This window comes from Alligator mississippiensis, chromosome 14 (assembly GCF_030867095.1).
Source record: "Alligator mississippiensis isolate rAllMis1 chromosome 14, rAllMis1, whole genome shotgun sequence".
In the NCBI taxonomy this organism is placed as follows: Eukaryota; Metazoa; Chordata; order Crocodylia; family Alligatoridae; genus Alligator; species Alligator mississippiensis.
Genome location: NC_081837.1, coordinates 15,644,933 through 15,671,809, shown reverse-complemented (window position 1 = coordinate 15,671,809; position 26,877 = coordinate 15,644,933). Strand labels below are relative to the sequence as shown.

Sequence of the window (26,877 nt, the reverse complement as noted above, 5' to 3'; positions counted from 1 at the left end):
GTAAATAGATCACGTTGGGGTCCAACAAACTGTGATATTTTGTTGTATGGGAAAGGATAATAAAAACGAGATTAAAATCATAACTTATTGAGGCTAGAAGAAATTGAAATAGGGCTCTGCATTTCAACAGTGCACTTCAGCTGAGTGTCTGCCTTCAAAAACAGTTAAACATAGATGAACTAAGATCTCGTATCTATTGCTGCTATTATGTAGATTAAAATCATTATAAAAAATTCACAGTTAGGGAAAGACAGAGAGAGAGAAAGAGATAAAAATGATTTGCCCAAGGTTACACGGTAATTCAGTGTTAAAGATGAGATCCTACTGCTGTCTAAAACCCATTGATTAACACAGGTATTGCCAGGCATATGTCAGAACTTGCAAAGCAGGGGCTTGCAAATAGACTATAACAGGCCATTAATAGGGCTGGTAATTTTGACTTGTATTGAGAGCCTGATTTTCATGTCTTTTGTCAGCATCTTGGCTGAGTGACTGGCTTTAGAGTTGTAGTCATAAACCTCAGGTATTGTACTGATATCAGTGTTACTACTATTGATGGATGGCCTGCATTTCCATTGTGCATACAATGCTACTTGAATTATTTGATTTGATATCGGGGATGTTTTGGATGGAACTCCTTGCTTGACGTGCTTGATGTGATAGTGGCTACTAAACCCTACAGAACTGCTCCCCTTCACAAAGTTACCGCAGTGGATATATGACATTTATCTCTCTGAGTAATGAGCCAGTGATTAACTCCCTTTACTTGGATTTGCCAACATGCTGACAGTCCAGTCTGCATACGCAATTATGTAAGTCTGTCCTGCCCTTGTCAACCAATGCAAGTCATCTTCAAACCAATGCAACACAGGTTAAATCTAAACCTACAAATAAATTGATGCAACACTGGACCTTTAAATGCAGTGAAGCTTCTTCATGTATAGACAAACTCAAACTGCCCCGTCTTTCCTACTCATCCCTCCCTTAATTTCTTGTTCTTCCTCATCTCCCCTCTGTTCTCAGCTCCCAAATTACGTGATGCGCTCTTAGATGACTCCAGCTCGAACTTTCAGTTCAGTGTACCTGAACAATATAGTACTTCCCTTCACAGACCTTACCTGTATCCTCTACCCACAGTAAATTAACGTTGAGTTGAGCTACTCCACAAGCTCCCTGCATCCCAGCAAGGCTCTCATTAAATGTCAGAGAGCTTTCAGCAGCAAGGAAAGAGACTGGTTTGCTTTTTCTGGTTGTCACTGTGCAAACAGCTGCTGTTTCGTAGCCAGATTTGTATTTAGGGACGTAGCATAGCTAGAGCATCAGCACGTCACTTGAAAATGCATGCTCTCTCAAAAGGAAAATAACCTTATACAAGAAAATCTCTCCATTTTTTTTCCACCTCCCAGTCAGTTGTGCTGTTTTGCCTTCCCTACATACAGTTGCTCACTGAGTTCCGTCATTTTTTTTTGTATTAATGTCACACAAACCTAGCTTTTATCTCCTGCCAAGAGTATCCGTCTTTTACCTTGATTACAGTAATCTCCTTCTGCCTGGCCTCCCTTTCACCTCCATCCTGTCAAAAATCCCACTGATATACTTCTCTTCACCTGGTACTGCTTCAGCCACCTCTCCGTTCTTTCTCCCTGCCCTGCTTCTCTGAATCAGTCCCATGGCTTCCTGCATATCATGTGTTAATTCTTTTCCACGCTTTCAAGGCCCCATGTATTCTTGCCCCCATTGACATTTCTCCTCCCTTCTACACTCTTCCCAAGTTTCTCTCCATTTTATTTTTCCTCTACTCTCAGCATTAAGCCTTCACTTATGTGACTTTAGTGCCTGGCGCAGCCTCTTCCTGAGCCTCTCCTTCAAACCACACTTTAAACCACAGGGTTTATTTCTAGTAGCCCCTCCTACTCCTAGGCAATAATACCTGCTTCTTCCCTTCCCCTTGAACAATAATACCCCGTGCTTCAGCATGTATGGTTCTGTCTATCTGGATAAAACGGTTGGTTTTTCCAGAGACTGAGGGACAAAGGCTTCCAGATCCCACTGAAATTCCAATGTGAGGGTGACCTCTAACTCCCTTGGGTTTAAAAGCCAAGGGGGATTTGGGACAGAGAAACCAAAGGGGCTATTGGATGTAGATTTGGGTCACATCATGCAAATGTATGTTGGTTTGTGAATTATATTTTACTGATTGATCTTTGGGTGTACAGCAATGTGTTAGTTAAGTGCATGTGTCCATGGAGTTTGCTCTTGGCAGTTTAACTCTAGATGTAGGTCCTGAGTGACAGAGCTCTATGGTTGTTGTCCTTGACCCTTGAGGCAATCTGTGGAAGTGATTGCAGAATGATCCCATACAAAGCAATGGAAAATTTCCTACTGGCATCAATGGGGGCAGAATCCGAGAGCCTTCATTGATGCAAATATTTGTTCTGAAATGTTTTTGTTATGAGTTAGACCCATTGAGATGGTGAGTTCCCTCCAGACCCACTGAAGTCATTGTCCTGAAAGCAACATCCTGGTTGGGTTTTTAATGTTGTATTTATCCTCTATCTAAAATAGTTGCAATTTACAGTCTGTATGAGGTTCCTGTCAGAAAAGGAGCCTTGGAGATGGTATTTATAGGGTCAGAGGAAGGAAGGATGGCAACAAATGGGGCCAGGGAAGGGAGTTGCAAGAATATAGGGCAGTATTAGTTAACATGAAGAAGCAGTTGTGGAAAAGGGAGGTGAAGAGCCAGCCAAATCAGCTGCTTGTGTTCTCACTTAACATGGTAGAAGTAAAGAGTTTAGATCAGAAAGGTGCTAAGCCATGGTGGGGCCTGAAGGTGTTAGTGAAGATATGGAATGACAACTGGGAGACAGAAAGGAGCCAGAGGAGAAAATGTAAGAAGGGTGCACATGGTTGTACCACTGCGTGAAGTGTTCAGCTAGGAGCCTTGAAGGATCTATTCAAATTGGGAGTACTACTCATGGAGCATGTGGGTAGGGAGGGACAGTGGTTTAGATACCTTGCAGCAGGTCTAAAGGCAGGAGTTTAAGCCTTTTTGCACTTACCCGAAGACAGATCCTAATCAATTAATCTGTGAATGGATTCAGCTGTGATTAGATCTTTTGGGCTGGAGAGTCAAAGGTGGCTACTAGCCACGTTGCTTTCTTGTGTGGTGTTGGCCAAAGACACGAACATGCTTTGACCGTTCTAGCCAATGAGCCATCCACACTCAGAAGGACCTTCCGACTTGTACAGAAGAGCTTGCTGCTAGTAAGGGTGGCAGAATCTGGCTGTCACTAATTCTTCCTCACCTAAATAGCTTTTAATAGCAAGGCTTGCATGAGTAACAGCTTGGAGAATCAGTTAGCTTATTAAACTCATGGATTTCTTAAATAACAGCAGCCTTTTGGATTTGCAGGCAAAATTATTCCAAGTCATTAGGCTGAATGAAGTAGTTTATACAAGCAAGGTAGCTAAGGAGATGCTCAAGAGGAGAAATGTTGAAGGCAGGACAGTCTGCCTGTTACAGAAGCATTCAATTTATTTTCTTTCATATGCAGGGAATTAAAATGAATAAAAGGATTTTTATTCTTCCACGCTGAGATGTCTTTAAGATCTATGGTATGTGAAGCCTTTGATTTTTCATTGAATACCCTTAAAATAATCTAATACAGATATAAAATAGAATCATAGAAAAGGAGATCTGGAACTTCATCCATTTGCTCGAACCCAGCTTTCCAATCTTTCAAGGGTCTTCTGAATTCTGCTTCTGATTTCCAGTGTGTTTGCCATCTTTCCCAATTATGTTATCTTCAAATTTGCTGAGAAGAGGGCTAGGAGAGGTACTGTGTGTCTTATGGTGGAAATACACTTTTAATAAAACTACATTATTTGAATGGTATATTACAAGACTGATAAGCGACTTGATATCTTTTAGTTCCACTGTTTTATTTAGAAATTGGCTTTAATCAGCACAATCAGATTTTGAATACCATTGAAAACAGTGTGGAAGGTGTCTGAAAACCAAGTCTGGATTTAGATTCTGCAAATAGCCCCTAGTTTGTTAGTAGGCCGAGCAAAAACCCCATTTCTACTGAACCTTGCATGCTGCAAAATCCAGTCCTGGTGTCAAATCTCAGTCTGAAGTCTGGAAGTGGTCAGATGTGAGGTTTTGGTTGTGCTTTTTCAAGAAGACCCAACTGCAAAACCAGGGATTGGATTCCATTTTCAGATACCTTAACCGTCACAGGCACTCATATCAAGGGTTTTGTGGTTAGTAATCTTTTTGTTTAGCCCTGCTCTTTTTTGCTTTGCTGGTAGACTAAAGCTTTGATATGGATGTTGTATGCCTGAAAAAATAAAGTATTTAATTCACATTTTACAAGGCAGTTATTGTGGGTTAATTAAATATCAATTGAGTGTTATAGGCCATATTAAGATGTATTAATAACAAAAGAGATAAATCTCCTTGAAATTCAATTAAATAAAAATTGCATAAAAATATATGTTCAATTTTATTCATGTAACGCATAAAACTCTTGAATTATAGGGAAGTATTGTACAGCAAATTGATTCATGAAAATGGAATACCCAAACAGTAAAAAATCAATATACAACTCTCTTTGATGGTTTTGTAGGATAGGGCTGTCCAACTTCTACATGGCTGGGGGCCACATGCCCCACAGGCTGCACCAGTAGTGGGGACCAGAGGCCCCTCTCGGGCTATATGCTCATCCACCCCACTGCACTGTGCGTGTGGAGGTGGGCACACCCACCCACCACCCCCGTGTGGGGCAGCGGTGTCCAGGTGAGAGTCCAGGGTTTGCATGGTAACCCTGTGGGCTCGGTTGTGTTGTAGGACAGGTATGACTATATACTGACCCCATGCAAATAGATTGTCTCTGTGGCCTCTCCCACAGGACATTCTAGACTTCTAATAATCTTTTAAACCATATAGCTAACATGAGATTTTCCCTCCAGTGACTATCGTTGCTAGATGTTTTAGGATAAGATTAAGGTGCAACCCTTAACTGCATTTCATAGATTTCATAGACATTAGGGCTGGAAGGGACCTCAGAAGATCATCGAGTCCAGCCCCCTGCCCAAAGGGCAGGAAGTCAGCTGGGGTCATAGGATCCCAGCAGGATAAGCATCTAGTTTGCTCTTGAAGGTGTTCAATGTAGGCGCTTGAACCACCTCCGGTGGCAGGCTGTTCCAGACCTTGGGGGCTTGGACAGTAAAGAAATTCTTCCTTATGTCCAGCCTGAAACAGTCTTGCAGTAGTTTATGACCGTTCGACCTAGTCGTCATCCCTTGGGGCGCTCTGGTGAACAAACGTTCCCCCAGATACTGGTGGTCACCCCTGATAAACTTGTAGGTGGCCATCAGATCACCCCTGAGCCTGCGCTTTTCCAGGCTAAAGAGCCCCAGAGCTCTCAGCCTGTCATCGTAGGGTCTGCTTCCCTGACCTCTGATCATGCGCGTGCGTGGCTCTTCTCTGGACTCTCTCAAGCTTCTCCACATCCTTTTTGAATTGTGGAGCCCAAAACTGGACGCAGTACTCCAGCTGCGGCCTCACTAAGGCCGAGTACAAGGGGAGAATGACGTCCCGGGATTTGCTTGAGAAGCATCTATGGATGCAAGCCAGCGTCTTGGTCGCTTTACTAGCCGCAGCATCGCATTGCAGGCTCATGTTCATCTTGTGGTCAATGATGACCCCCAAGTCTCTTTCTTCCATAGTGCTAACCAACATAGCACTGCCGAGCCTATAAGGATGCTGCGGGTTTTTCTTCCCAAGGTGGAGAACCTTGCATTTATCGGCGTTGAACACCATCAGATTCTCGTCCGCCCACTTGCTGAGCCTGTCCAGGTCAGCCTGGATCATCCGCCTGTCTTCTGGTGTGGATGCTTTGCCCCAAAGTTTGGTGTCATCGGCGAACTTGGCCAGTCCGCTTCTGACTCGAGTGTCCACATCATTAATGAAGATGTTGAACAGTATGGGTCCAAGGACAGAGCCTTGGGGGACCCCACTGGTCGCAGGACACCACGATGAGTGACTTCCATCAATTACTACCCTCTGGGTCCGACCCCAGAGCCAATTTTCCAGCCAGTGGATCGTGGAGGACCCAAGGTGACAATTGGCCAGTTTCTCCAAGAGGTGATCATGGGAAACCAGATCGAAGGCTTTTTTGAAGTCAAGATATATGACATCAGTCCCTTGTCCAGGTGATAGGTCACCTGGTCGTAGAAGGAAATGAGATTGGTCAAGCAAGACCTACCCGCAACAAACCCATGCTGGCTATCCCGTAAGATGTTGGCATCGGCCAGTCCATTAAGGATGGCCTCTTTGATAAACTTTTCTAAGATCTTCCCCGGGATAGAAGTCAGGCTGATGGGCCTATAGTTAGCCGGATCCACTTTCCTCCCTTTCTTGAAGATAGGCACCACATTGGCCTTCTTCCAGTCTTCGGGCACTACACCAGAGTGCCAAGAGTTTTCAAAGATCCACGCTAGAGGCTGGGCTATGATGCTCGCCAGCTCCTTGAGTACCCTGGGGTGAAGATTGTCAGGGCTGGCTGACTTGAAGGTATCCAGCTTCTCAAGATGTTCCTTCAGGAAGTCAATATCAATGGAGGGCAGGAGATCACCCTCACCCGGACTTCCCTGTCCTGTAGCGGGCATGGACATCCCATGGGGCTGATGAAAGACCAACGCAAAGTACCTATGTAATAGGTTGGCTTTTTCCTGGGCGTCAGTTGTCAGTTGCCCCGTCTGGTTCAGCAGGGGTCCAACGTTGCCCCTGCTTTTCCTCCGGCTCCCCACATATCTGAAAAAGGACTTTTTATTGTCCTTGATGCTCAACGCTAGTTGGAGTTCAGTTGCAGCCTTGGCTTTCCTGGTCTGCTCCCTACAGGACCAGACCAGTGCAGAATAATCCTCCTTGGACGTGACTCCCATCCTCCATCCTTTGTAGGCCTTTCTTTTTAGCCTCAGGAGGTCTGCTAGGTCCCTGGAGAGCCAGGGGGGCTGCTGTGCCCTCTTGCTGCCTTTCCTCCAAGACGGAATAGACTTAGTTTGTGCATTGAGGATCGCTCCCTTGAGGAGCAACCACTCTTCTTGAACTCCCCTCTCCCTGTGGTCACAGTTCCTTAGGGCCTCACTGACAAGCCTCCTGAGCTTGTCAAAGTCGGCTTTCCTGAAGTCAAGGACTTCCGTGTTGCTGACTGACTTGCCAGCTTTTTGGCGGATGGTGAAGGTGATCAGCTCGTGGTCGCGGTCACCTAGCTTCCCATCGATCACTAGGTCACTGACTAGGTCATCCCCCGTAGCCAGTACCAGGTCCAGCAGCGCTTTGCCTCTCATTGGCCCATAGACTTCTTGAGTCAGGTAGAGGTCATCCACGCACGAGAGGAAGCTTTGCGACCACTCAGATTTTGCTGAGCAATCCTCCCACGAGATGTCCGGGTAATTGAAGTCACCCATGACAACCATGGTCCTGGAGCATGCTGCCTCAGCCAGTTCCCGGGCAAACTCCTGGTCAAGCTCAGGACTTTGGGTGGGAGGTCTGTAGTAGACTCCCACCACTGTGTCCCCTGTGCCATGTTCCCCACGGATTTTAACCCAGAGGGTCTCCAGTCGCCCACCCTGGTCGCCAATATCGGCCTGCAGGGACATGTAGCTTTCCTTAACGTAGAGAGCTACACCCCCGCCCCTTTTCTCTACACGATCCCTCCTGTACAGGGTATAGCCATCTATCCCCGTGGTCCAGTCATGGGTGGAGTCCCACCAGGTCTCCGTGATCCCTATGACATCGTAATTGTTTGCACTGAGCAGGAGGATGAGCTCCTCCTGCTTATTCCCCAGGCTCCTGGCATTAGTGTACAGGCAGGCAAGTGCCCCCTGGGGGGCTCCTTCCTTGCCCACAGATTTTACCAGGGCTGGGGCAGGGGTGGGCTCCCTTAAGTGCCTTGACCCGCTGGCTTTGCAAGGATTGCTCAGAGGGCCAGCAGTGGTAGTGGGTTCCCATTGTTCCCTGAAGTCAGTCTTTCATATTGACTACTGGGATGATAAAACAAACCAATCATCCACCTCTGAACATGAGTGGACTTTGAAATCTAACCTATATCTATTGCTTAGGCTCAGCCCCGCTTTTAAAGAAGAGACTTTCAAAGGTACCTAGAGGATGAAGGAGCGCATAATATTGAAACTCAGAGAATCATGCTCCTAAATTCCTTGGGTATTGTGCAAACTGTGAATGTTGGTGTGATGCAGGGGAAGGAGAAAGGCTACTGGAAAAGGGAGAGACTGCTAGAACTACATTTTAAACAGACCAAAGATGTGACTGGGAAACTTTCATTCTGTTAAACAAGGAAAGCATCGTTCCAGTATTCATGAATAACTATGGCTGGCATAAGGCCATCCTTTTCCTGTATGTCCTGTATTAGATACTGTCAGTATGAGCTGTTCTGATTCTGGCACCTGGCTGACCGGTCTGACACCCTTCACAGGATGGTGATCTGTTTTCCTTTCGTACTACTACTATTATTACTATTATTTACCAACAGCATAAATTATACACAGGGCAAAAATATGAGACAAAGGGTTTAGTCTGAGAATATGTACCTACTGAAGAAAGAATGGTTTGGGAAATCTAGAAAAGGGAGTAATTTGGTCAGGATGTGTTTTATATGTGGTTTTGTGACCTGTTTTTTAATGTTGCTGGCTGACTCCTTGCAAGTATTGAATAAGGAAAACCTGAGAGGCCCGTGGCTCTGAAGCAGGAGGGGAAGAGCATTCAGCACACAGGTAGCAGCATGCCGTTGCAGGGAAGAGGAGAAGGAGATGAACGGAGCACCTAGGCTAGAGCCAAATTAACTCCTAAAACATACTCTTGCATGGGAAGCATTGCCAGCTCTTATGGCAAAAAGATGGCAGCTATCCCTATGTGCACGCACCTCTTTCCTGTGCCATTTACTTTGCCAGTAGATGATGTTGCATTTCTTTATACGTTTCATCTCTTATGTCTTTCTGCAATAGTTGTCAGGGATATTAGCATTAAATACTTACCGCTTGGCTTAACTAAGGGGTAAAGATAGGATTTAATTGGTACGGATGAAATCCAATTATACAGTGGAGCCCCCAGGGGAAGCAGTTATACCTGCTGAATCTTTTGGATGAATAATTACACACAAAGACTCCTCCAGAACTAGAAACAGACCCCCCCCTCCTCTTTTTTTTTTGGTTACATAATAGGGTAGGGACCCTGGAAGGAGAAGAGAGTGCTAACCTGGTGCTGGGGAGGCAGGAAACAATTGCCAAGAGAAAACAAGTTAGAATCTGATAAAATCAAATGTCTGACAGGAAATCTGCAGCAGCGTCGGCTTGGAGGAGCCAAAATGCAAATGGCTTGCATCACAGCCAAAAGAAACACGCCCCTCCTCTTGGAAAACAGCAAGAGGCTCTGCTGTCCGTCTTCTCTCCTCCCCCTCCTGACAGCCCCATCACAGTCGGGAAAAGGGAATCCTCTGCTCCTTTTGGTAAAGCTGGATAAAGGAGGGACATGAATTTGAGGTGGCGCTTTCATAAAATCCACTAGGCCCTCTCTTTATCTCTACACACTTGAAAAATCTGGCCCGTGTGGTGCTGATTGCAGTGGCTTTCCCTAGAGGTCCTGAAGACTGAGAAAAATGCCATGAGAGTCCTTACAGGAGGGATTCCTGAGAGCTGAGAAGCAGTTGTCCAGTTTTGCTGTCTGGCATAGGAAAATACTGCCTGGCAAAAGTGACGCCCATTCACCCCAGCCAGCATGTTGTGGGGCTCATAATCCCCCTGCAACTGGTACCAAGGGCTGCTTGCAGGTCTGAAAGCATCAACAGCTGCACCCAGCTGAGATCGTTCAAAGCTTCCTAGAGAACCTGAACAACCAATTCCTATTAGTTTTTATTAAGAAGGTGACTGCATCCAGTCAGTCTATAGAAACGGGTTTTTAATATATCGATTCCAAGGATTCAAAATGACAAAAGGTTGAAAACACTCAAGCCTAGACTGACCCTCAGACTAACCAGCAAGGGGCAATCTTCAATGCTTTGACAAACCAGCTAAAGACAAAGTTTCTTGCTCTGCATATACTGTAAATCTGAACACAAAGATGCCTCCCTTACATTTTGACTTGTAGCTCCACCCAGTGGCCCATCCAGTAACATGAAGTAAAGGTTCCCGAAGCATTAAAACCGATTCTGGTCAGTACTGCTAAAACCTGGAGATGTCCTGACTTTGTGCACGTGCATGTGAGAGAGAAGGGTTTCAGGGTGTGCTTTTGCTGAGCAAGCTGCCATATTTAAAAACCTAATTATTAGTGCTTATAATATGGTAAATCTTCAAAGGCTGAATGTTTATAGATCACAGAAGTGTTCTGAAGTAGTTTGATACTAGTAGAAATTTAATTTCTACTCTGAACTAATATTAGTGAAAATTTTCCCTCTATTTACTCAACTTAAATATCACACATGCTGAGCATCTTGTAAACCAAATAAAGCCTAGCAGAGATCGTTTTCATTCTGAATTCTACCCAATAATGGTGGAAATTTCTGAATTATAGAGCATAACACCAGCAGAATGAGGCTGGGTATGTTATTCAACCCTGAATTTTAAGATATAAAGATTGTGGGTGTGGGTGGGTGTGTGTTAGCTTACACTGGGAAAGCCAGATTCTCATTTACATTAGCAGAAAGGAGATATTTGAGAATGAATTAAATTCAAAGTGGAGCAAACTAGTTCATTAGAATTTTTCTTTTTATTCATATTGCAAAATAAGATAATCTATTAGCAAACCATGCAAACTGTAAATAAACTGACAAAATTGTCAATTAAAGAGAGATTTAAAAAGGGATCTAATATTTCTCAGGTCAAGAGTGGGAAGAAGGATCCTGGGAAAAGTTGGGCTGAAAGTGACTTCCAGGGATAATAGTGAAAACCCGTGTATCTTTCTTTAAAACCCTGAAGATTAAGAGGGAATTTCCTGAGTCCTCCCAAGAATTATCCTTTAAAGATATCCTGCGTGTGCAAGTGAAATGAAGATATTTTGCTAACTAAAGAAGAGATATCTGAGATCATGCCAAAAGTATCAGTTCTGTTGCCTAGTATCAAAAAGCATACATATGATATGGGATTAAATGACTAACTTTTTGTTAAACAAATAGTCCATTTGACTTCAGAATCACAGGTCTGATCCTATATTTCTTGCTCCTCCTATTAATAGCTGCAATGACACTAGGCCTATTGGATCCCACAGCTTTCATTCATTCCAACTTTATCTGAATAATGCTGCAATGGACACACTGTCTCCTGGAAAATGATGATGTAGTTAAGAGACCTACTAGCTAATAGATGGCTCAGGGGACTAGAGAGGGGCACACAGCTTTAGATAAAAATTGTGTTCTGCTTGTTTCTGAAATGTGTATGTGCTTAGTTTCTAGCAGAAAATATTGTATACTGCTGTGCACGGAAATGGAATCCAGTAAAGGAAGTGATCTTTCTTTGTCGCTCTTTTGATCTCTCAGGGTCTCATCATGGCACTGTTCAATACCCTATAGCTGACTTTAACCACTGTATGGTTCTGAATTTACTCTCCTCCCAGCTATATAGGGGTTTGTACCCAAAATGCCTGAAGGCTTTGTCTGTCTCGTAGGAGAATGTGGTGGCAACTGTATTCAGCAGAGACAAGTCCAGGAAAGGATGTAATTTCCAAAATGGGGACAGGAGGGTCTTGATTATTCTGTAAATGTGTATGAGTAACCACATCTTCCAGTAAGGCACATGGGAGCCCAACCTTATGGCAGGGTCCATCCCAAACAACAGTTGATACCTCACCAGAAAACTTTTCTTGGTTGGAGTGTCATCATAGGCATAATACACTTGTCCCGCAAGTAAGTCTGGCTGCAGTGACAGGCTCCTTGCTGCAAGCACGTGCATCCATGCAACATTCCCTGAAGAAGCACGAGAGAGTAAGAAAGGAGAAGCAGCAGCATGATTAGACATCGTTTTACATTAGATCAAGTTAACCGTTCGATCTGGATGTCTCAAAACTCTGCAGTTGGTAGAGTGTGCTTTTCCTTACTCCCTTGTAATCATCACTCAGCCTTATTCTGGAGGAATGTAGTAATTATCCAACCTCTGGTTCTCTGTTTTGGGATGACCAGTGAGGTGGAACAAGGGGAATAGGAGTCAAAACTCTGGGTTTTATTCTTTTCATTGCTCTGTCTCCAGGCAAGTCACTTAACCTGCCTGGACTTGATTCCTCTCTAAGTACAGTTTTAAACTACTGGAATTCCACCCTTGTGGAAACAGTACAATAGAGGTATGAGAAAGCACCAAAGAAATTGCTCTAGAAACCTGGAAGTGAACTCTACCCCTGCTATTGTCTGGCTCAACACACTGATAGAAGAAGTCTCACTTCCTATTACATTCTAGAGATTAGGTCCTTTCTTCCTACAACATATTTTTTCTGTACTTTGCAGAAATAGTGGCAGTTTTTCTTTCTGTAAAAGTGCGTTTACTGTTAATAACAGGTTTGTGAATCAAACAGCAATGTATTGTTTCTTACTTTAGTAAAATGATTTTTTTTCTCAAACCACAATTTTTAAAATTTGGGGAGTTTAGCTTTTCAGTTTACTCTTTCCTGCCCCTTCCCCCCAACTAGCCCAAGGAAAAAAGATTTTGGTCCCTTTTTTCCCCTTACAGGGGTTTTCCCCCCTGTAAATACTATTTTTCATTTTTGTTTGAAAAGTCTATAAGAAAAAAATTTTTTTTTTTAAATCTTAATTTCTGCAGCCTGGCTTTAATTATTTTCTTAAAATTATTTTGTGTTTATTCTTTAAATGACTTGCTTCATGCCTCAGAACTTGATTTATAGGAGTCCCCTGATTAAACCAAAATGCAGTAAACCCATATATAACAGAATCAAAGAAATGCACTCACCCACATATGTGCTATTGCGCTCTGAGTCTTCAGGTTCCAGGTAGTTTAAAACACCATTTTTGGCTTTGACATGTAAATACAGGTGTTTTAGAACCGTCTCCTTCTCCCCATAAACTGTATTTGGACGAATGATGCAGGTTGCAAGCTTATCACCATTGCTTAGCTGTAAAATTGGCAAAGATTATTGGGAGACTCTAGATTTGAGGAAGAGCTCTTTCACATTATTTTTGTGTTCATTAATAAATCTTGTGGAAATAGCAAGTTGGACATGCTGAAAAAATTTGCTTTAAGGCCTGTTCTCAAAACTGCTATAGCATATGGGGTCGGATTATTCAAAGGCACCTAAATTTACTGTAGTTGAAGTTTTCAAAACCAGATGGGTATTGGGCACATACCTCATTGATTGCTTCTTTTGAAGTTGATGCGTACTCCAAAATCTTGTGTGCATTTGCCAGATCGGGGCCTTGGAGATTTTATGTGCTTTATGCACCTAATGTAAATGGGTTTTAAGTGACATGACTGCAAATGTGGAATCAAAACTGCAGCTGTTACTCGATGATGAGTTGTAGGATTACAAGAAGTGGATCGTGGATTCTCTCTTTCCATAAATCCTATGTTACGCTACGTTACGCTATAGAGGAGAGCTCCTTTTCACCTTTCTTCCATTGGCTTCAAGTACTAGCTTTTCTGCCATGGCCTTAGTCTTCCCATAAGGCAGTTCCACTTCTCCGCTGTACTTGGTATCTTCTGTTCCTCTGCGATAAATGAGAAGAAGCAGTGAGTGAGCAGGCAGTCGACAGCCGGGTTCCATAAGAAACTGCCACAGCTCTTATTCAGAGTTTTACTTTGGGATGTTCATTCATAATAATCTACTTGCCCCCTAGGAGAATGAAATGGGAACTTCTTTAGTGCCCCACCAGCTCTGACTATGAGTCTCTTTTCAACACCACAAAATGTCTCACTGTGGTGCATTTTAGCTGGCTTCTCCTAATTTATTGTTTAGACGAGGCTTGCTTATATCTAACCCGTGGAACTGGCTGCTGCAGAAACAAATTGAAGATGTTCCGATAGGCACGTCTAAGGCACTGGGCTGGCTTAGTTTAACAACTTCTAAATGGCTGAGTTAGATGAATATGGCAGAAGAAAATGAGGGTAGAAAGAATAAGAGCAACTCTTGTTCACATCTTGCTCAAAGGGAGGCATAACAACGAGCTACAGACTAAAAGGAACTGTTGCTATTTAATTATCATATTATCAGGCAGAATTCAAAGACATGTACAAGTGCAGCAGTGACGTGAAAAAAGCTGTTGGGTAATCTCTTGGAAGAATTGGTATTAGAATTACTGCAAAGCAGACCTGAAAGGGACCTCTGGAGATCACCTATTTCAGCCTCCTGCCTGAGGCAGGATCATCTCTATACAATCCATCTTTGTCTAACCTGTTACTTAAATTCCACAATCAACCCTGTTGTACAAACTGCAAGGTATAGCACCCAAACCTGCCACAGGTAAAGCAGGAGAAAACCAGTGGTCAGTGTCATGGGTTGTTAAAATGTGCTCAAGAGATCCAAGTTAGCCAATGCTAGAGTTGGTGGTTTCTCTTGGACAAATCCTGCTCTGACTGGGAGCGCCAAGAAGTTCCAGCTGTGTCTACAGCTGTCCCATTTCTCCAGTGGTAGGGAGAATGACTGAAACAGGCTAACTTTGCTGCAATGCTGAGAGTATTCCTCTGCTGGTCTAAAAGGATCAGGACATGCCTCTGGGTAGCTGCAGATCCTAACTTACAACTTAGTGAAGAAGAGGAGGCCACAACTCAGAGGGATAGAAAGAGTAAGGCATTCTTGGCAGTGCAGCCTCCTGAGGTGATTGGCTACATAAAGGAAAGGCCAATCACTCAATTCATAGAATCATAGAAAATTAGGGTTGGAAGGGACCTCAGGAGGTCATCAGTCCAACCCCTTGCTGAACGCCACCCTCAACTAGATAATCCCAGCCAAAACTTTGTGTAGCCAGGTCTTCTAAACCTCCAAGGATGGAGATTCAACCACCTCTCTGGGTAACCTGTTCCAGTGCTTTACTACCCTCCTAGTGAGAAAATTCTTCCTAATATCTAACCTAAACTTCCCTTGCTGTACTTGAGACCACACTGCTCCTTGTTCTGTATCTGCTACCACTGAGAACAGCCCAGATCCATCCTTTTTCGAACCCTGCTTCAGGTAGTTGAAGACTGCTATTGAATCCCCTGTCAATCTCCTCTTCTCTAGATTAAATAAACCCAGTTCCCTCAGTCTTTCCTCAGAAGTCATGTCCCCCAGGCCCCAAACCATATTTGTTGCCCTCCACTGGACTCTCTCCAATTTGTCCACATCCTTTCTGTAATGGGGGGCCCAAAAACTGAACACAGTACTCCAAATGTGGCCTCACCAGTGCTGAATAGAGGAGAAGACTCACTTCCCTTGACCTGCTGGCAACGCTCCTACCAATGCAGCAGCTCAGCGTGCCATTAGCCTTACTGGCAACAAGGGTGCACTGTTGGCTCATATTCAGCTTCTTTCCACTGTAACCCACAGGTCCTTTTCTGCAGAGCTGCTGCCCAGCCAGTCAGCCCCCAGCCTGTACCAGGGCATGGGATTGTTCTGCCCTAAGTGCAGGACTTTGCATTTGTTCTTATTCAAACTCATGAGATTCCTTTTGGCTCAGTCCTCCAATTGGTCTAGGTCACTTTGAATCCTAGCTTTACTCTCCAGCATATCTACTACTCTGCCCAGCTTGGTGTCGTCTGCAGACTTGCTGAGGGTGACTCTATGCCATCTTCCAGGTTGTTGATGAAGATATTGAACAAAACTGATCCCAGGACCAACCCCTGGGGCACTTCACTTGATACTGGCTGACAACTAGACATTGAGCCATTGATTACTGCCCTCTGAGCCCAATGCCTCAGCCAGTTTTCTATCCACCTTACAGTCCATTCATCCAGCCCATATTTCCTTAGCTTGCCTGCAAGAACATTGTGGGAGACTGTATCAAAAGCCTTGCTAAAATCAAGGTATATCATATCTACTGGTCTCCCCACATCCACAGAGCCAGTCACCTTGTTATAGAAGACAATCAGGTTGGTCAGGCATGACTTGCCCCTGGTGAATCCATGCTGACTGCTCCTAATCACCTTCTCCAAGTGCTTAGAAATGGATTCCTTGAGGATCTGCTCCATGATTTTTCCAAGGATTGAGGTGAGGCTGATTTGTTCAAGCTTGGTTTGTGAATAAACCATAGAAGGTCCTAAGACAGTGTGTCATCTAGATGGAAGTTTAGCAGGGAGGGGGGGAGCAGGACTACCTGTGTGTGGTGGTGGTATAGAGCCTACCTCTCCTTCTTCCCAGAGGTCCTATCAGGGAATCATCCCTCAGGAATATGTATACAATCATGCAGAAACACAGGACTAATTATTAATGCTGTGTCTTAGTGGTTCTTTGGTTCCTCCAAAGAGTATCTTCTCTTGTATGCCTGTCCCCCACATATGCTGAGCGAAAATAGCAAAATACGTCTGGGAATTTTCTTTACATCATTGAATGAATTGGCTTCTGGGTTCTGCTGCCTGCAGCATGATGATGCAGGGTCTCGACACAGTATTAAAGAAGTTGGTTCCCTGCTCAAGACAATGAATACTTTCTCAAGCACAAGTACTAGGAGGAACTTTATCAGAGACATGGAATTTAAGCAGATATTGAAGTGTGTTTGTGACAGCTTGTCATTGTGGCTGATGTGCTGGGGACTGAACTATTTGCTTCAATGCATGAACAGACTACTGGGTTCCTCATTGAATCGAGCCTTAGTCAAAATGTTTTGATCCAGTTTTGCAACAACTGCTGTTGACTGTCAAACCTGAAGTGCAGCGTGAGGGTGCCCTCTAACTTCTTGTAAGTGCAAGCTTTTATTATTGGTGAGCCCTAACATGCACTTTCTGTTCATCTGTTAGGGAAGATCCATGTGCAGGCAAATTTTTGTGTGTGTTTGCAAAAGTATTCAAATTAGGAACAGACATCAGGCATCTGGAAAAGTACCCCTGGAGTTTGCTGACATAAATGGGGGCACCTCTGGCACAAAACCATCTATCTGCTTGCTGAAGAAAAGATAAAGGGGCATGTCTACTGGGCCTGTTATAAACCCTGAGCAAAACCAGAACCCTTTTTCCTTAGGGAAAACAGTTAAAGCTTTAGGGAGTTGCAAGATGCCATAAGCTGGTGGCCTGGTCTACCAGGGGACTTTCCTGCATTGGGGTATGCTTTTGGGTGTTGTGGAGCCACCTTAATAGGCCTTTCGTTGTAGCTGGTATTGGCAGGAGAAATAAAATGGCCAGGCTTGCTGGAAATGGCCCCTGAGGACCTATTAGACATCAAGTGAAAAAAAGAGCAATTCTGAGGCTGCGCTAATTAACAATGGTGTCCAAATTTATTCCCTGCCTATTAGGCCTGTGCGAAGTGGCTAGCATTCACTTTGGATTCAGATTCGGCCAATTCGGGGGGCAGTGATTCGATTTGGCGACTCGAATCACTGTCCTGAATCGATTCGGCCAAATGTGATTCGGAAATTTGTCTGCTGCTGAATCTCCGAATCAGCCAGGCCCACCCCCCCAGCCCGGCAATGGCTGCTCCGCCCGCCCCAGCTCTTTGGAAAAAAAAAGTCCCAGCTCACAGGGTGCTGCTGGGCTGGGGGGGCAGGGAGCAGCGGTGATCCCCGCTGCCCCCCACTGTCCCACAATGCGTGGGGGGCTCTGCATGAGCCCCCCAGCCTCCCCATGGGTGCCCCCCCACCCAAGCTCTGGCCCTTGAAGGAAAAAAAAAAAAGAGAAAAGCCCTGAACTCACCACTCCTGCCGGTGGGAGGGCAATCCCTGCTGCCCCCCGCTGACCTGCGCCACGTGGGGGGCTCTGCATGAGCCCCCCGAATCCTCGAGGCCGCTGCAGGAACAGAAGAGTCCCAGGGCTTTTCTCTGGTTTTTTTTCCCTTAAAGGCCTGGAGCTGGGGTGGGCATGGAGGGGAGCTGGTGAGGGATTGGGGGGGTTGTGCAGAGCCCCCCATGCAGCGTGGGGCAGTGGGGGCAGCAGGGATCACCCCCTGCCCAGCAGCACCCAGTGATTGCTAGGGCTTTTCTTTAAAGCACGGGGAGCTGGGGTGGGGGGCGCAGCTGTGTGGGTGCTGCGGGAGGGGGGGTCGGAGGGGCTGTCAGGGGGTCCCCCCCATGGTCCCCTCCCCCCTGTCCCAGCCCCCCCTCCCCTACCCCCAGTACTTATCAGTTTGAAGTTGGCTGCAGCTCCCTGCTGGGACTGCCCGAATTTTCCAAAGATTCAGGGAGCTTTGAATCGATTCGGACCTTTTAATTGGAACCCTGATTTGATTCGGATTCAGAGATTTGGCCACATCGAATCTGAGTCAGTCACAAAGGGGATGCTCTTGTTCCAAGCATTGGACTAGACCTCAAGGTAGTTGTGGTCAGTTTATGGCAGGGGCGGGCAAAATGTGGCCCGGGGGCTGGATGCAGCTCTGCAGGCCATTCTATCCGGCCTGCGGGGCCCCTAAAAAATTTAGGAAATATATATTTATCTGCCCCTGGCTGCCTGCCATGTGGCTCTCGACAGCTTGCCAAAACTCAGTAAGTGGCCCTCCGCCCGAAATAATTGCCAGCCCCTGGTTTATGGCTATGCCACAGACTTTTTCTTTGACCTTGAGCAACTTCCCTGACTGTTGCACCTCAGGTTTCCAGCTGTGGAGATGATGCTGCTACTCTTCTCCTGCCCTTTGTCCCTTGTCTGTTTATTAGGACACCACCTGTATAGCAAGACCCTGATCTTGACTCATTTAGATGCTATAGTAATACAATTAAATAACAAGTCAGGCACGTAACCCAAATCTCCTTGTGCCCTGCGTTGTTATCATGAGACTACCTTCCCCCCTTCCTGGGCTTACGGGTGATGACCAGGAGGCAGACGATAAAAGAAGCTAGACAGAAGATTGATTGTGCCTGTTTTTTTTCCCATGCCCCAGAAACTCTGGAAACCTTGGACACTGAAGAGGTTTGTCTCGAAGTTCTGCCTTTAATTGTTTGCTTTCTGCACCTGAAAATCTCTCTCTTTCTCTTGTGAAGCTTTTAAAAGCAGCAGCTCCCCACAGAGGTAACCCCTATGTGAGGCCCGGACTGGAGTGTACTGCTCAAGTGCTCATCCCCTCTGTCCCCCCCTACCATCTCCTGCCTTTGAAGCTTGCTAGTAACAAAGAGCTCCGCATAATGCTCTTGCTTTTCAAAATGATCACAGAGAACTGAACACTAATGAGACGAGAGTGGCATTGTCAGAAGGGATCTCTGTGGCGGCTGTCTCGGAGGGATTGAGACTGACAGAGGCATTTTCTATTATTGTCGGTTGCTGAGGTGTTAGCATACCCCAGCACCCATCACCCTGTCCAGAGACTAATCGTGCTTTGTCTGTGTCAGTTCCCCAGCATGTAAAAGTGAGTTAAATACAATTATACAATGAATGATGGGGGAAAGGGACAGACAGAAGGAAAAAGGGAGAAAGAAGGGCAGGGGTATGGGCCACAAGAGAATCGCAGGAGCGGGAGGAGCTAGGAAGCTGCATTACCTGTATTTTCAGCATGAAAATCATAGCCATATTGTGCAGCTTTCCAGTCGTTCCAGCTGGCCTCTGTCTAGAGACAGCTGATACGTTTTCACAACATGGGCTTGCTTTATGCCAATACCGTTCCCACTCTTGCTTTACGCCATTACCGCTACATTGACTTACTCTGGGTTCCCAGGGACAGGAGAGTCAGGGCCCAGATTGTCAAACCAGCTTCCTGTTCCCCCTGCCCTGTAATACCAATTACCCTCTGTGTCTTGTGAAATCAGGGTCTTTGGCTACCAGGACTCTTTTCAGTGTTTTTCAGTGGAGCAGGGTTAGGACCTGATCTGATGTGGTTTTGGGAGCTAGGGAAAAGGGACTCTGTGTATGGTCAGAGATGGGTGGTGAAATGGGATTGGCAGGAAACCAGACTGAGATGTGGCTCATGTGCTGCTTGGTGCATGATTTCCTGTAGTTTTCTCCACTACTGCTGACATTTAGGCCATTTGTCTGTGCTGTAATCCCTGAATGATAGCAGATGATGTGCACAAAACGTGGGAATCAACACATTTCTCTTGCATTCTCCAGGCTGGCCCCCTCTCCAAGGCTCTTCATTCAGTAACCCTGAGAAATCAGATAGATGCAACAGATCTGCTCAGCCTTACCGAAGCATGGGGTCTCGCTGACTATTGGGCCCCACGGCAGCCACAGAGCTTGTGTAGACAATATATGGGATGCTCAGAAAGCAGCAGGCCCTCAGCACATTCTCAGTACCTAGAAAGCATGCCAGGAATGCAAAATGATTAGGACCCTATTGGTTTGGTTCCTGCTAGATAAGCCAAAAATAGTTTAGATCACAAGCTTGACTCTGAAAACTTGCATCCATTTTCCCAATGGCTGAATCTTGTTGCAAAGCCATAGGACAAGTTGGGTTGGCTCAGGTCTGTTCATGCAGGCTCAGCAGGCTTACAATATGGTAGCAGTGGCTACAGTTGGGAAATATAACCCACTGGGCTGTTAACAGCTGAAATAGTGCCAACTTGAAGTGTACTGCTGTCAACCAGATCCTACTTTTGCTATGGAGTGTAAAAAGGAAGGGCGGGGGGGAGGGGGTGCTCGGGTTTTGATTAGGGATGAGTGGAAAGAAGGAGGCCTTTCTGCTCTCAGCCCCTGGGAACGGCAGGCTGGGATTAGTTTTTGTTTATAAAATTGATAACAAAAGGCTCACATCGGGGAAATGGTGCCCGTTTTTATGGACTTCTCCAGAGTTGGTCATCATAAGTAGTAGGTTCACGGTGTTTGCAACCTTAATGTCAGACAATAGATTCAATTAATACAAAACAGGTGGGTGTCCTCTGTGACCAATATCCATTCGTGCTCTGGCCAAATTATGCAGCTGTAGCATTTCAATGAATTTGCTGGCGTTTCTGCATTGGATTTACACATCCATTGCAATGGATTTTGGCTTGAGCTCTTCTAGGAAGATGTGTATGATAAGACTAGAATGATGCCTGTGCTATAAGTGCCTTCTATTCCTATTGAGGGAACCCAGCACCTCATAAGTTACAGTTGTTAAAACACCTGTAATTTCTTTACTTTGAAAGTCAAGGTCTGTTTCTAAACCTTGGTGCAGGTCCTGCTTAGGGCTATATGGTCTACTCTTCATTTATGTATATATAAATTAATAAATCTGTGTGTGTGTGAATGCATGTATGTGTGTGTGTGCTGTCACCAAAAGCAAGATCTTACATTGTCAAGACTTCCCAGGATTTGGGTGGCTACAGGTAGTAAAAATGCAAACTACCGTCAGTGCTACATAACCAACTGACCTCTCCACTAGCTCACCACAATGTGTGACATTAATTGAGAACACCTGTTTAAAAATACACCACTGGAAATAATTGAGCTTAAATCCATTGGGCTTATCAAAAACTGATTAAAGGTCTGTAAATACATACATAGACTGATTTCTGGTAGCAGAGAGCTCTTAAAACTAGCGGCAAAGGTATAATAAGAACCAATGGTTGGATAGTGAAAACAGAAAATACAAACCAGAAGCAAGGTGCAATATTTTTACAATGAGGCTTGGTTTAGCAGCTCATTTTCCCAATGGGGGTGATGCATTCATCACTTACAACCTTCAAATAAAGATGAATGTCTTCCTTGCAGGCCTTGTGGTTCAATCGCAAATGGTTGAGCTTGATTCAGGAATTGTGGGGGAGGAATTTCTCTGGCCTGGGTTATAAAGGAAGTCAGACAAGAGGGTCACATGGCCTTAGACCCAAATGTCTAAATCCCATAATAGGACTCAAGTAAAAATGAAATTGTTGGGTTTTTTTCTTCTGCTTTTCATGCAAAGTCCTGTCTTATAAAGTATTCCCAGAAGTAACAAGACCTTCAAAAGTGACTCATAAGTGCAGCTGCCTTCATTTCAAGGTCTTCAAAATAAGACGCCTTAGAAGAGCAGAACAGCCACCCTCTGAAAATAAGACTTCTGTTTATATATAAAAGGGCTCCTTTAAATTTGAGGCACCAGTGCCCTAGTCCCTATGGAAAATATTAACCTATACCTCTTTTCTCTAGCAGATTATGGAATGGGTAGGTCCCTTAAGCTTACCAAACTCTGTAAATTGTTTTCTAGTAAAAGATTGCTGCCTTGCAAGCAGCCAATGAAGAGGGGAATCTTACAGAGACTGAAGGGAACCCTCAGGCTTGGACTATTCCCTGCAAATACAGAATGCAGGCACATTTAAAAGCATCTATTTTTGGAACCAGGAGGGGAAAAAAACCCCAAAGAAATGAAATTCAAATGTTGCCCTTAAATACAACATTAAGTTGCAGGTGCCTTAAGCAGTCACTGAGTTTGATGTATATATTTGTTCTCCTTCTTTGTGGTTAACAACTGTTTTTCAGATAACAGCCTGAAGTGCATTAGGAATAGCTGCTGTAATGTGGGTTTCATTATTTTTATGGCCTGTGCTTATTTGCTAGATTTATGAACGTATTTTATTTCAGTGGGGGAGGGGGCCGTGCATAAGATGAAGAGGAAATCAGTAGCCCTAGTGAAAGGGAGAAAATGGTGAAGATTTCTTGTGTAGGTTTGCTTTTGTCTCCACACACAAGCTGTGAAGCTTTAATTCTGTTAGCATACTTAAAATGGTGCTACCCCTCCAGCCTGGATGCATTTACTACTGTGATAGCTTGTTCCCTCATATATGCACCTGGAAACATTAGTCTAGTTGGACCAGAAGGCATATATGTTTTTCTTTTTTTCTGCATTTATACAGCAGCTAGCACAGCGTCATCCTAGTCCATGACTGGGTTTCTTCAGTGCTAGTGCTGTGCAAATATCAGGAATAACGCCCTACTGATATAATTATATTTGCCCTTTAGGGTTTCTATCTGTATAGCTACAGGGGGAACATTAACCCCCTTATCAGAATAGATGCATCTTACACAGACGATGTACTGTCAGAGCTTATTTACCAGGCAAGATTTTTCCCTCCTTAGTTGTGTAACTTTGCACCATGCATCTCCTCATAGCAGCCAAAGTGAGTGTCATTGTCTGGCCTGAACCAGGGGGAAAGGGGTAAAGAGACACTTTCTCACTCTAAAGGAAAGGTTGCTACCACCTTTGCAATCGAGTAGCAAGGTGGTGCTTTCAAAATGCAGGTGAGAACAAAATCGAAGAGGACACATATCTTATTCCCTTATAAGACTTCATGCTGTGAGTACGAGCTGGGCCTTAATTCCTTGTTCTAAAGAGCTTACCCCCAACATTGACAGCTTTCATTTCCCAAAAGGGGACCGTGTTTCTGTAGTCCACAGTAGCAGCTGTGTGAATAACCACATGGACTCCCCGCATGGCAGCAAGGAGCAGATTGTAGTCTCGGATGTCTCCTTTCATCACTGTTACATGTGTGGTAGCTGGAAAAAATGTTTAACCCCAGATGTAGAAATAATCATACAAAATACATAAGCAGCATATCAGGCTTCCTGCAGCATGAGACTCGTGCTTGTAAAAGCCCCGTTCTGCCTGGGACAAATTCAAACCAATTTGATTTGCTACCACTCCACTCCAATGTTTACATCAGGGAAGAATATGACCCTGTATCTCTTATATTCGGTAGGCCAGTTACCCAGTTGGTTTAGATCAGCATTGTTGCACGCTGTTTTGCACCAGCTGTGGATCAAGGTAAGTGTATCTGTCACTATAAATGTCTAGCACTTCTACACAGAACAGTACTAAATGAGTGCTGTAGTCAACAGGGTCACAGAGATGTGAATGAGCAGAAAACTTGGCCAGAGAAGTGTAAGGCACTAAAATATCAGTGATCAGGCAAGCAGAAAATCCTGACTAGAATATCCCTAAGACTTGAAGTCCATAGAAGACAGGAGGAATGAAACCAGGAGAGTTTATCTAGAAATAAACCAGGAATCTATAGAAATAAAATGCAGAGAAGGAGATTTATTTTAAAATATCATAGGAAAGTTCTCTTTTATTACTTCCAAGAGATTTCTTCCATAAGGCTCTGTCCTCCAGCTTGTCTGTCTTACGTAGGTTCCTCACTTGTGGATGTGAGCCCCTGCAGGGGATTCCTGTGGCACACATCTGCAAGTGAGGGACCCCCATGATGGCTCAGTGCCTGAGTAATGATAGCCAAGCTGGGCCTTTTCTTCTCTCTCTCAACCTCCCTGCCTCCTAAAATGAAAGGGAGTCTATTATATTGCACCCTTGAAGGGTTCTTCTTTTTCTCTATTTAAAGTTTGCAGTCTTTGGCTTTCCCAACCCCTCGCCCATGTACATTCTCTATCTTTATTACATTTACCTTCAGATGGTTTCATTAGCAAGTGATGTAGAGGGACCAACATGATTTGACACTAATGGTGCAATCCTGAAGGGTGTGAAACACCTACATCTCCATTGACGTCATTGGAAATGCTCGGTGCTCAACACCAGAATAATGAAACAACTATGCGCTGGACAGTCTGGGCTGTTGCACCTTGTTTTTCTTATTCCCCTCTGACCCCCCCACAAGAATTGCTTCTAAAGATATAATTTCGCTTTTTCAGCCAGACTCTGCCACACAATAAAGCAATCACATCAGCCTTGTTATTAACGGCTTTAAATTCCTATATCCACGCCTTAAATGGCGATTCACTGATTTGTATTGTATATCTAAGCTGTTGAGTAACATGAGGTTTAGGGGGGTTGGGAGGTTTGATTTTTTTTGGTTTACTACCATGTCTTCCATCAGTGACTTAGCCCACGGGGCAGATTTAACCAATTAGCAAAATTTCCTATCTGGCGACTGTGTTCTCAGTCAGGAGGCAGCATCTGTGGAATAACTTAAGCTGGACGCTATGCTAATTTCCCCCATCTTGTAGCTCTTCTTTGTACAATCTACTGTGTTCAGGTTCCTCCTCTGTGTCCATCATTATGGGATCTCTGTCATAAATGGAAAGAGAACTTCCCTGACTGCGAGTAGTTATTTCTCATACATTACACTTCCATACCTGTAGTGAATTTCTTCACTTCCTCGCTGGCTGCCACATCAAAGACTCTGACTTCACTGACATAGTCCTGCTTGGACAGCAGCTCCACAATGTGCTCACCAATGAAACCACATCCTCCTGTCACCAGGTAGACCTGAGCTTCATCCATCTTGAAGAATGGAGTGGTTGCAGTAGAAAGGAAAAGAGAACGTGAGCCTGCCTGCTGCCAGGCAAATGCTAGTAGTTTCTTCTTAGCTAGTTAACTGAGAGACCAAAGTCTAACTTTCATCATCTAGTGTTTATGAAGTTAATGTTCAGCCAGACAGTGAAGTATAAATGGAGCCCTCAGTCATAGCAGCACCATTACATAAGACTTCTCATAGACCTTGCAGTACTGTGTCAAGTATGGCCTATCACTAGAAGTAGCAGCACTGCAAGTTTGAAGCTATGCCTCCTGCTTCTCAGCAAAGATGAGCCAAGAGGACATACATGGACCCAGAGGAAGCAAATAAGCTAGAAGGTGTTTGCTCCAGTAAGAGGGATTCTGTCCTGGAATAGACAATGCCTTGGGTTCTCTTTAATGGGATGGAAGCTCCTGCAGAGCTATTTATCAGGGAAAGCACTGGAGAGCAGGCTGAGTAGTAATTAGGATCTTTTACTAAGAAGCTGGAAGCATCAATTTAATGCCCTTCTGGTTAAGGAGGTCCTAGAACCTGGGTCTCCTCCTTCTTAGGCAGGTAACTTACCTTAACTACCAGGCTAACACATGGGACGGTCCTACTGTACCTCCAACTTACTCCTGAACAGTGCATGCACAGGGTGCTCTTACTTTGCAACAGATGGAAAAGAACCCCAAACTCTGTCAAGTGGTACCAAGGACTTGCAGCTATGCACCTGCCACTTAGGCATGTGAAGGATGAAATCAGATTTTGCTCTTAGTCTGTGTCCACTTTACTTCCATCTGTGAAACCGGGATGAGTAGAACTTTCCTGCCTCACATAGATTTCACAGATTTCACAGATTTCATAGACATTAGGGCTGGAAGAGACCTTGGAAGATTATCGAGTCCAGCCCCCTGCCCCAGGGGCAGGAAGTCAGCTCGGGTCATAGAATCCCAGCAAGATAAGCATCCAAATTTCTCTTGAAGGCGTTCAATGTAGGTGCATGAATCACCTCCAATGGCAGGCTATTCCAGACCTTGGGGGCTTGGACAGTGAAGAAATTCTTCCTTATGTCCAGCCTGAAACGGTCTTGCTGGAATTTATAACCGTTCAACCTTGTCATCCTTTGGGGTGCTCTGGTGAACAATCGTTCCTCCAGATCCTGGTGAACACCCCTGATAAACTTATAGATTGCCATCAGATCACCCCTGAGCCTGCACTTTTCCAGGCTAAAGAGTCCCATAGCTCTCAGCCTGTCGCCATAAGGTCTGCTTCCCTGACCTCTGATCATGTGCGTGGCTCTTCTCTGGACTCTCTTAAGCTTCTCCACATCCTTTTTGAATTGAGGAGCCCAAAACTGGATGCAGTGCTCCAGCTGCGGCCTCACCAAGTACAAGGGGAGAATGACGTCCTGGGATTTGCTTGAGAAGCATCTATGGATGCAAGCCAGTGTTTTGCTTGCTTTACTGGCTGCAGCATCATATTGAAGGCTCATGTTCATCTTGTGGTCCATCATGACCCCCAAGTCCCTTTCATCCATAGTGCTAACCAGCATAGCACTGTCAAGTCTATAAACGTGCCGCAGGTTTTTCCTCCCAAGGTGAAGGACCTTGCATTTTTCAGTGTTAAACATCATCAG

At 44.8% G+C, this 26,877-nt stretch overlaps 1 protein-coding gene across 2 annotated transcripts; it reads right to left on the bottom strand.

The window, feature by feature from the left end:
- Positions 1 to 3,810: 3,810 nt before the first annotated feature.
- On the bottom strand, positions 3,811 to 25,319 carry LOC102574351 (3 beta-hydroxysteroid dehydrogenase type 7). 2 transcript variants are annotated; one of them, XM_019493481.2, is made up of 7 exons: positions 25,099 to 25,319; positions 23,353 to 23,508; positions 20,247 to 20,355; positions 13,625 to 13,724; positions 12,970 to 13,132; positions 11,863 to 11,978; positions 3,811 to 4,343 (listed from the first exon to the last, which is right to left on the bottom strand). In XM_019493481.2, the coding sequence occupies exons 1-7, from the start codon at positions 25,244 to 25,246 to the stop codon at positions 4,284 to 4,286; spliced, it is 852 nt and encodes a 283-aa protein (XP_019349026.1). In that variant the 5' UTR covers positions 25,247 to 25,319; the 3' UTR covers positions 3,811 to 4,283. The 2 variants fall into 2 exon arrangements, with proteins under 2 accessions (XP_019349026.1, XP_014465343.1); XM_014609857.3 differs by lacking the exon at positions 3,811 to 4,343 and having other exon boundaries at positions 10,768 to 11,978.
- Positions 25,320 to 26,877: the final 1,558 nt, after the last annotated feature.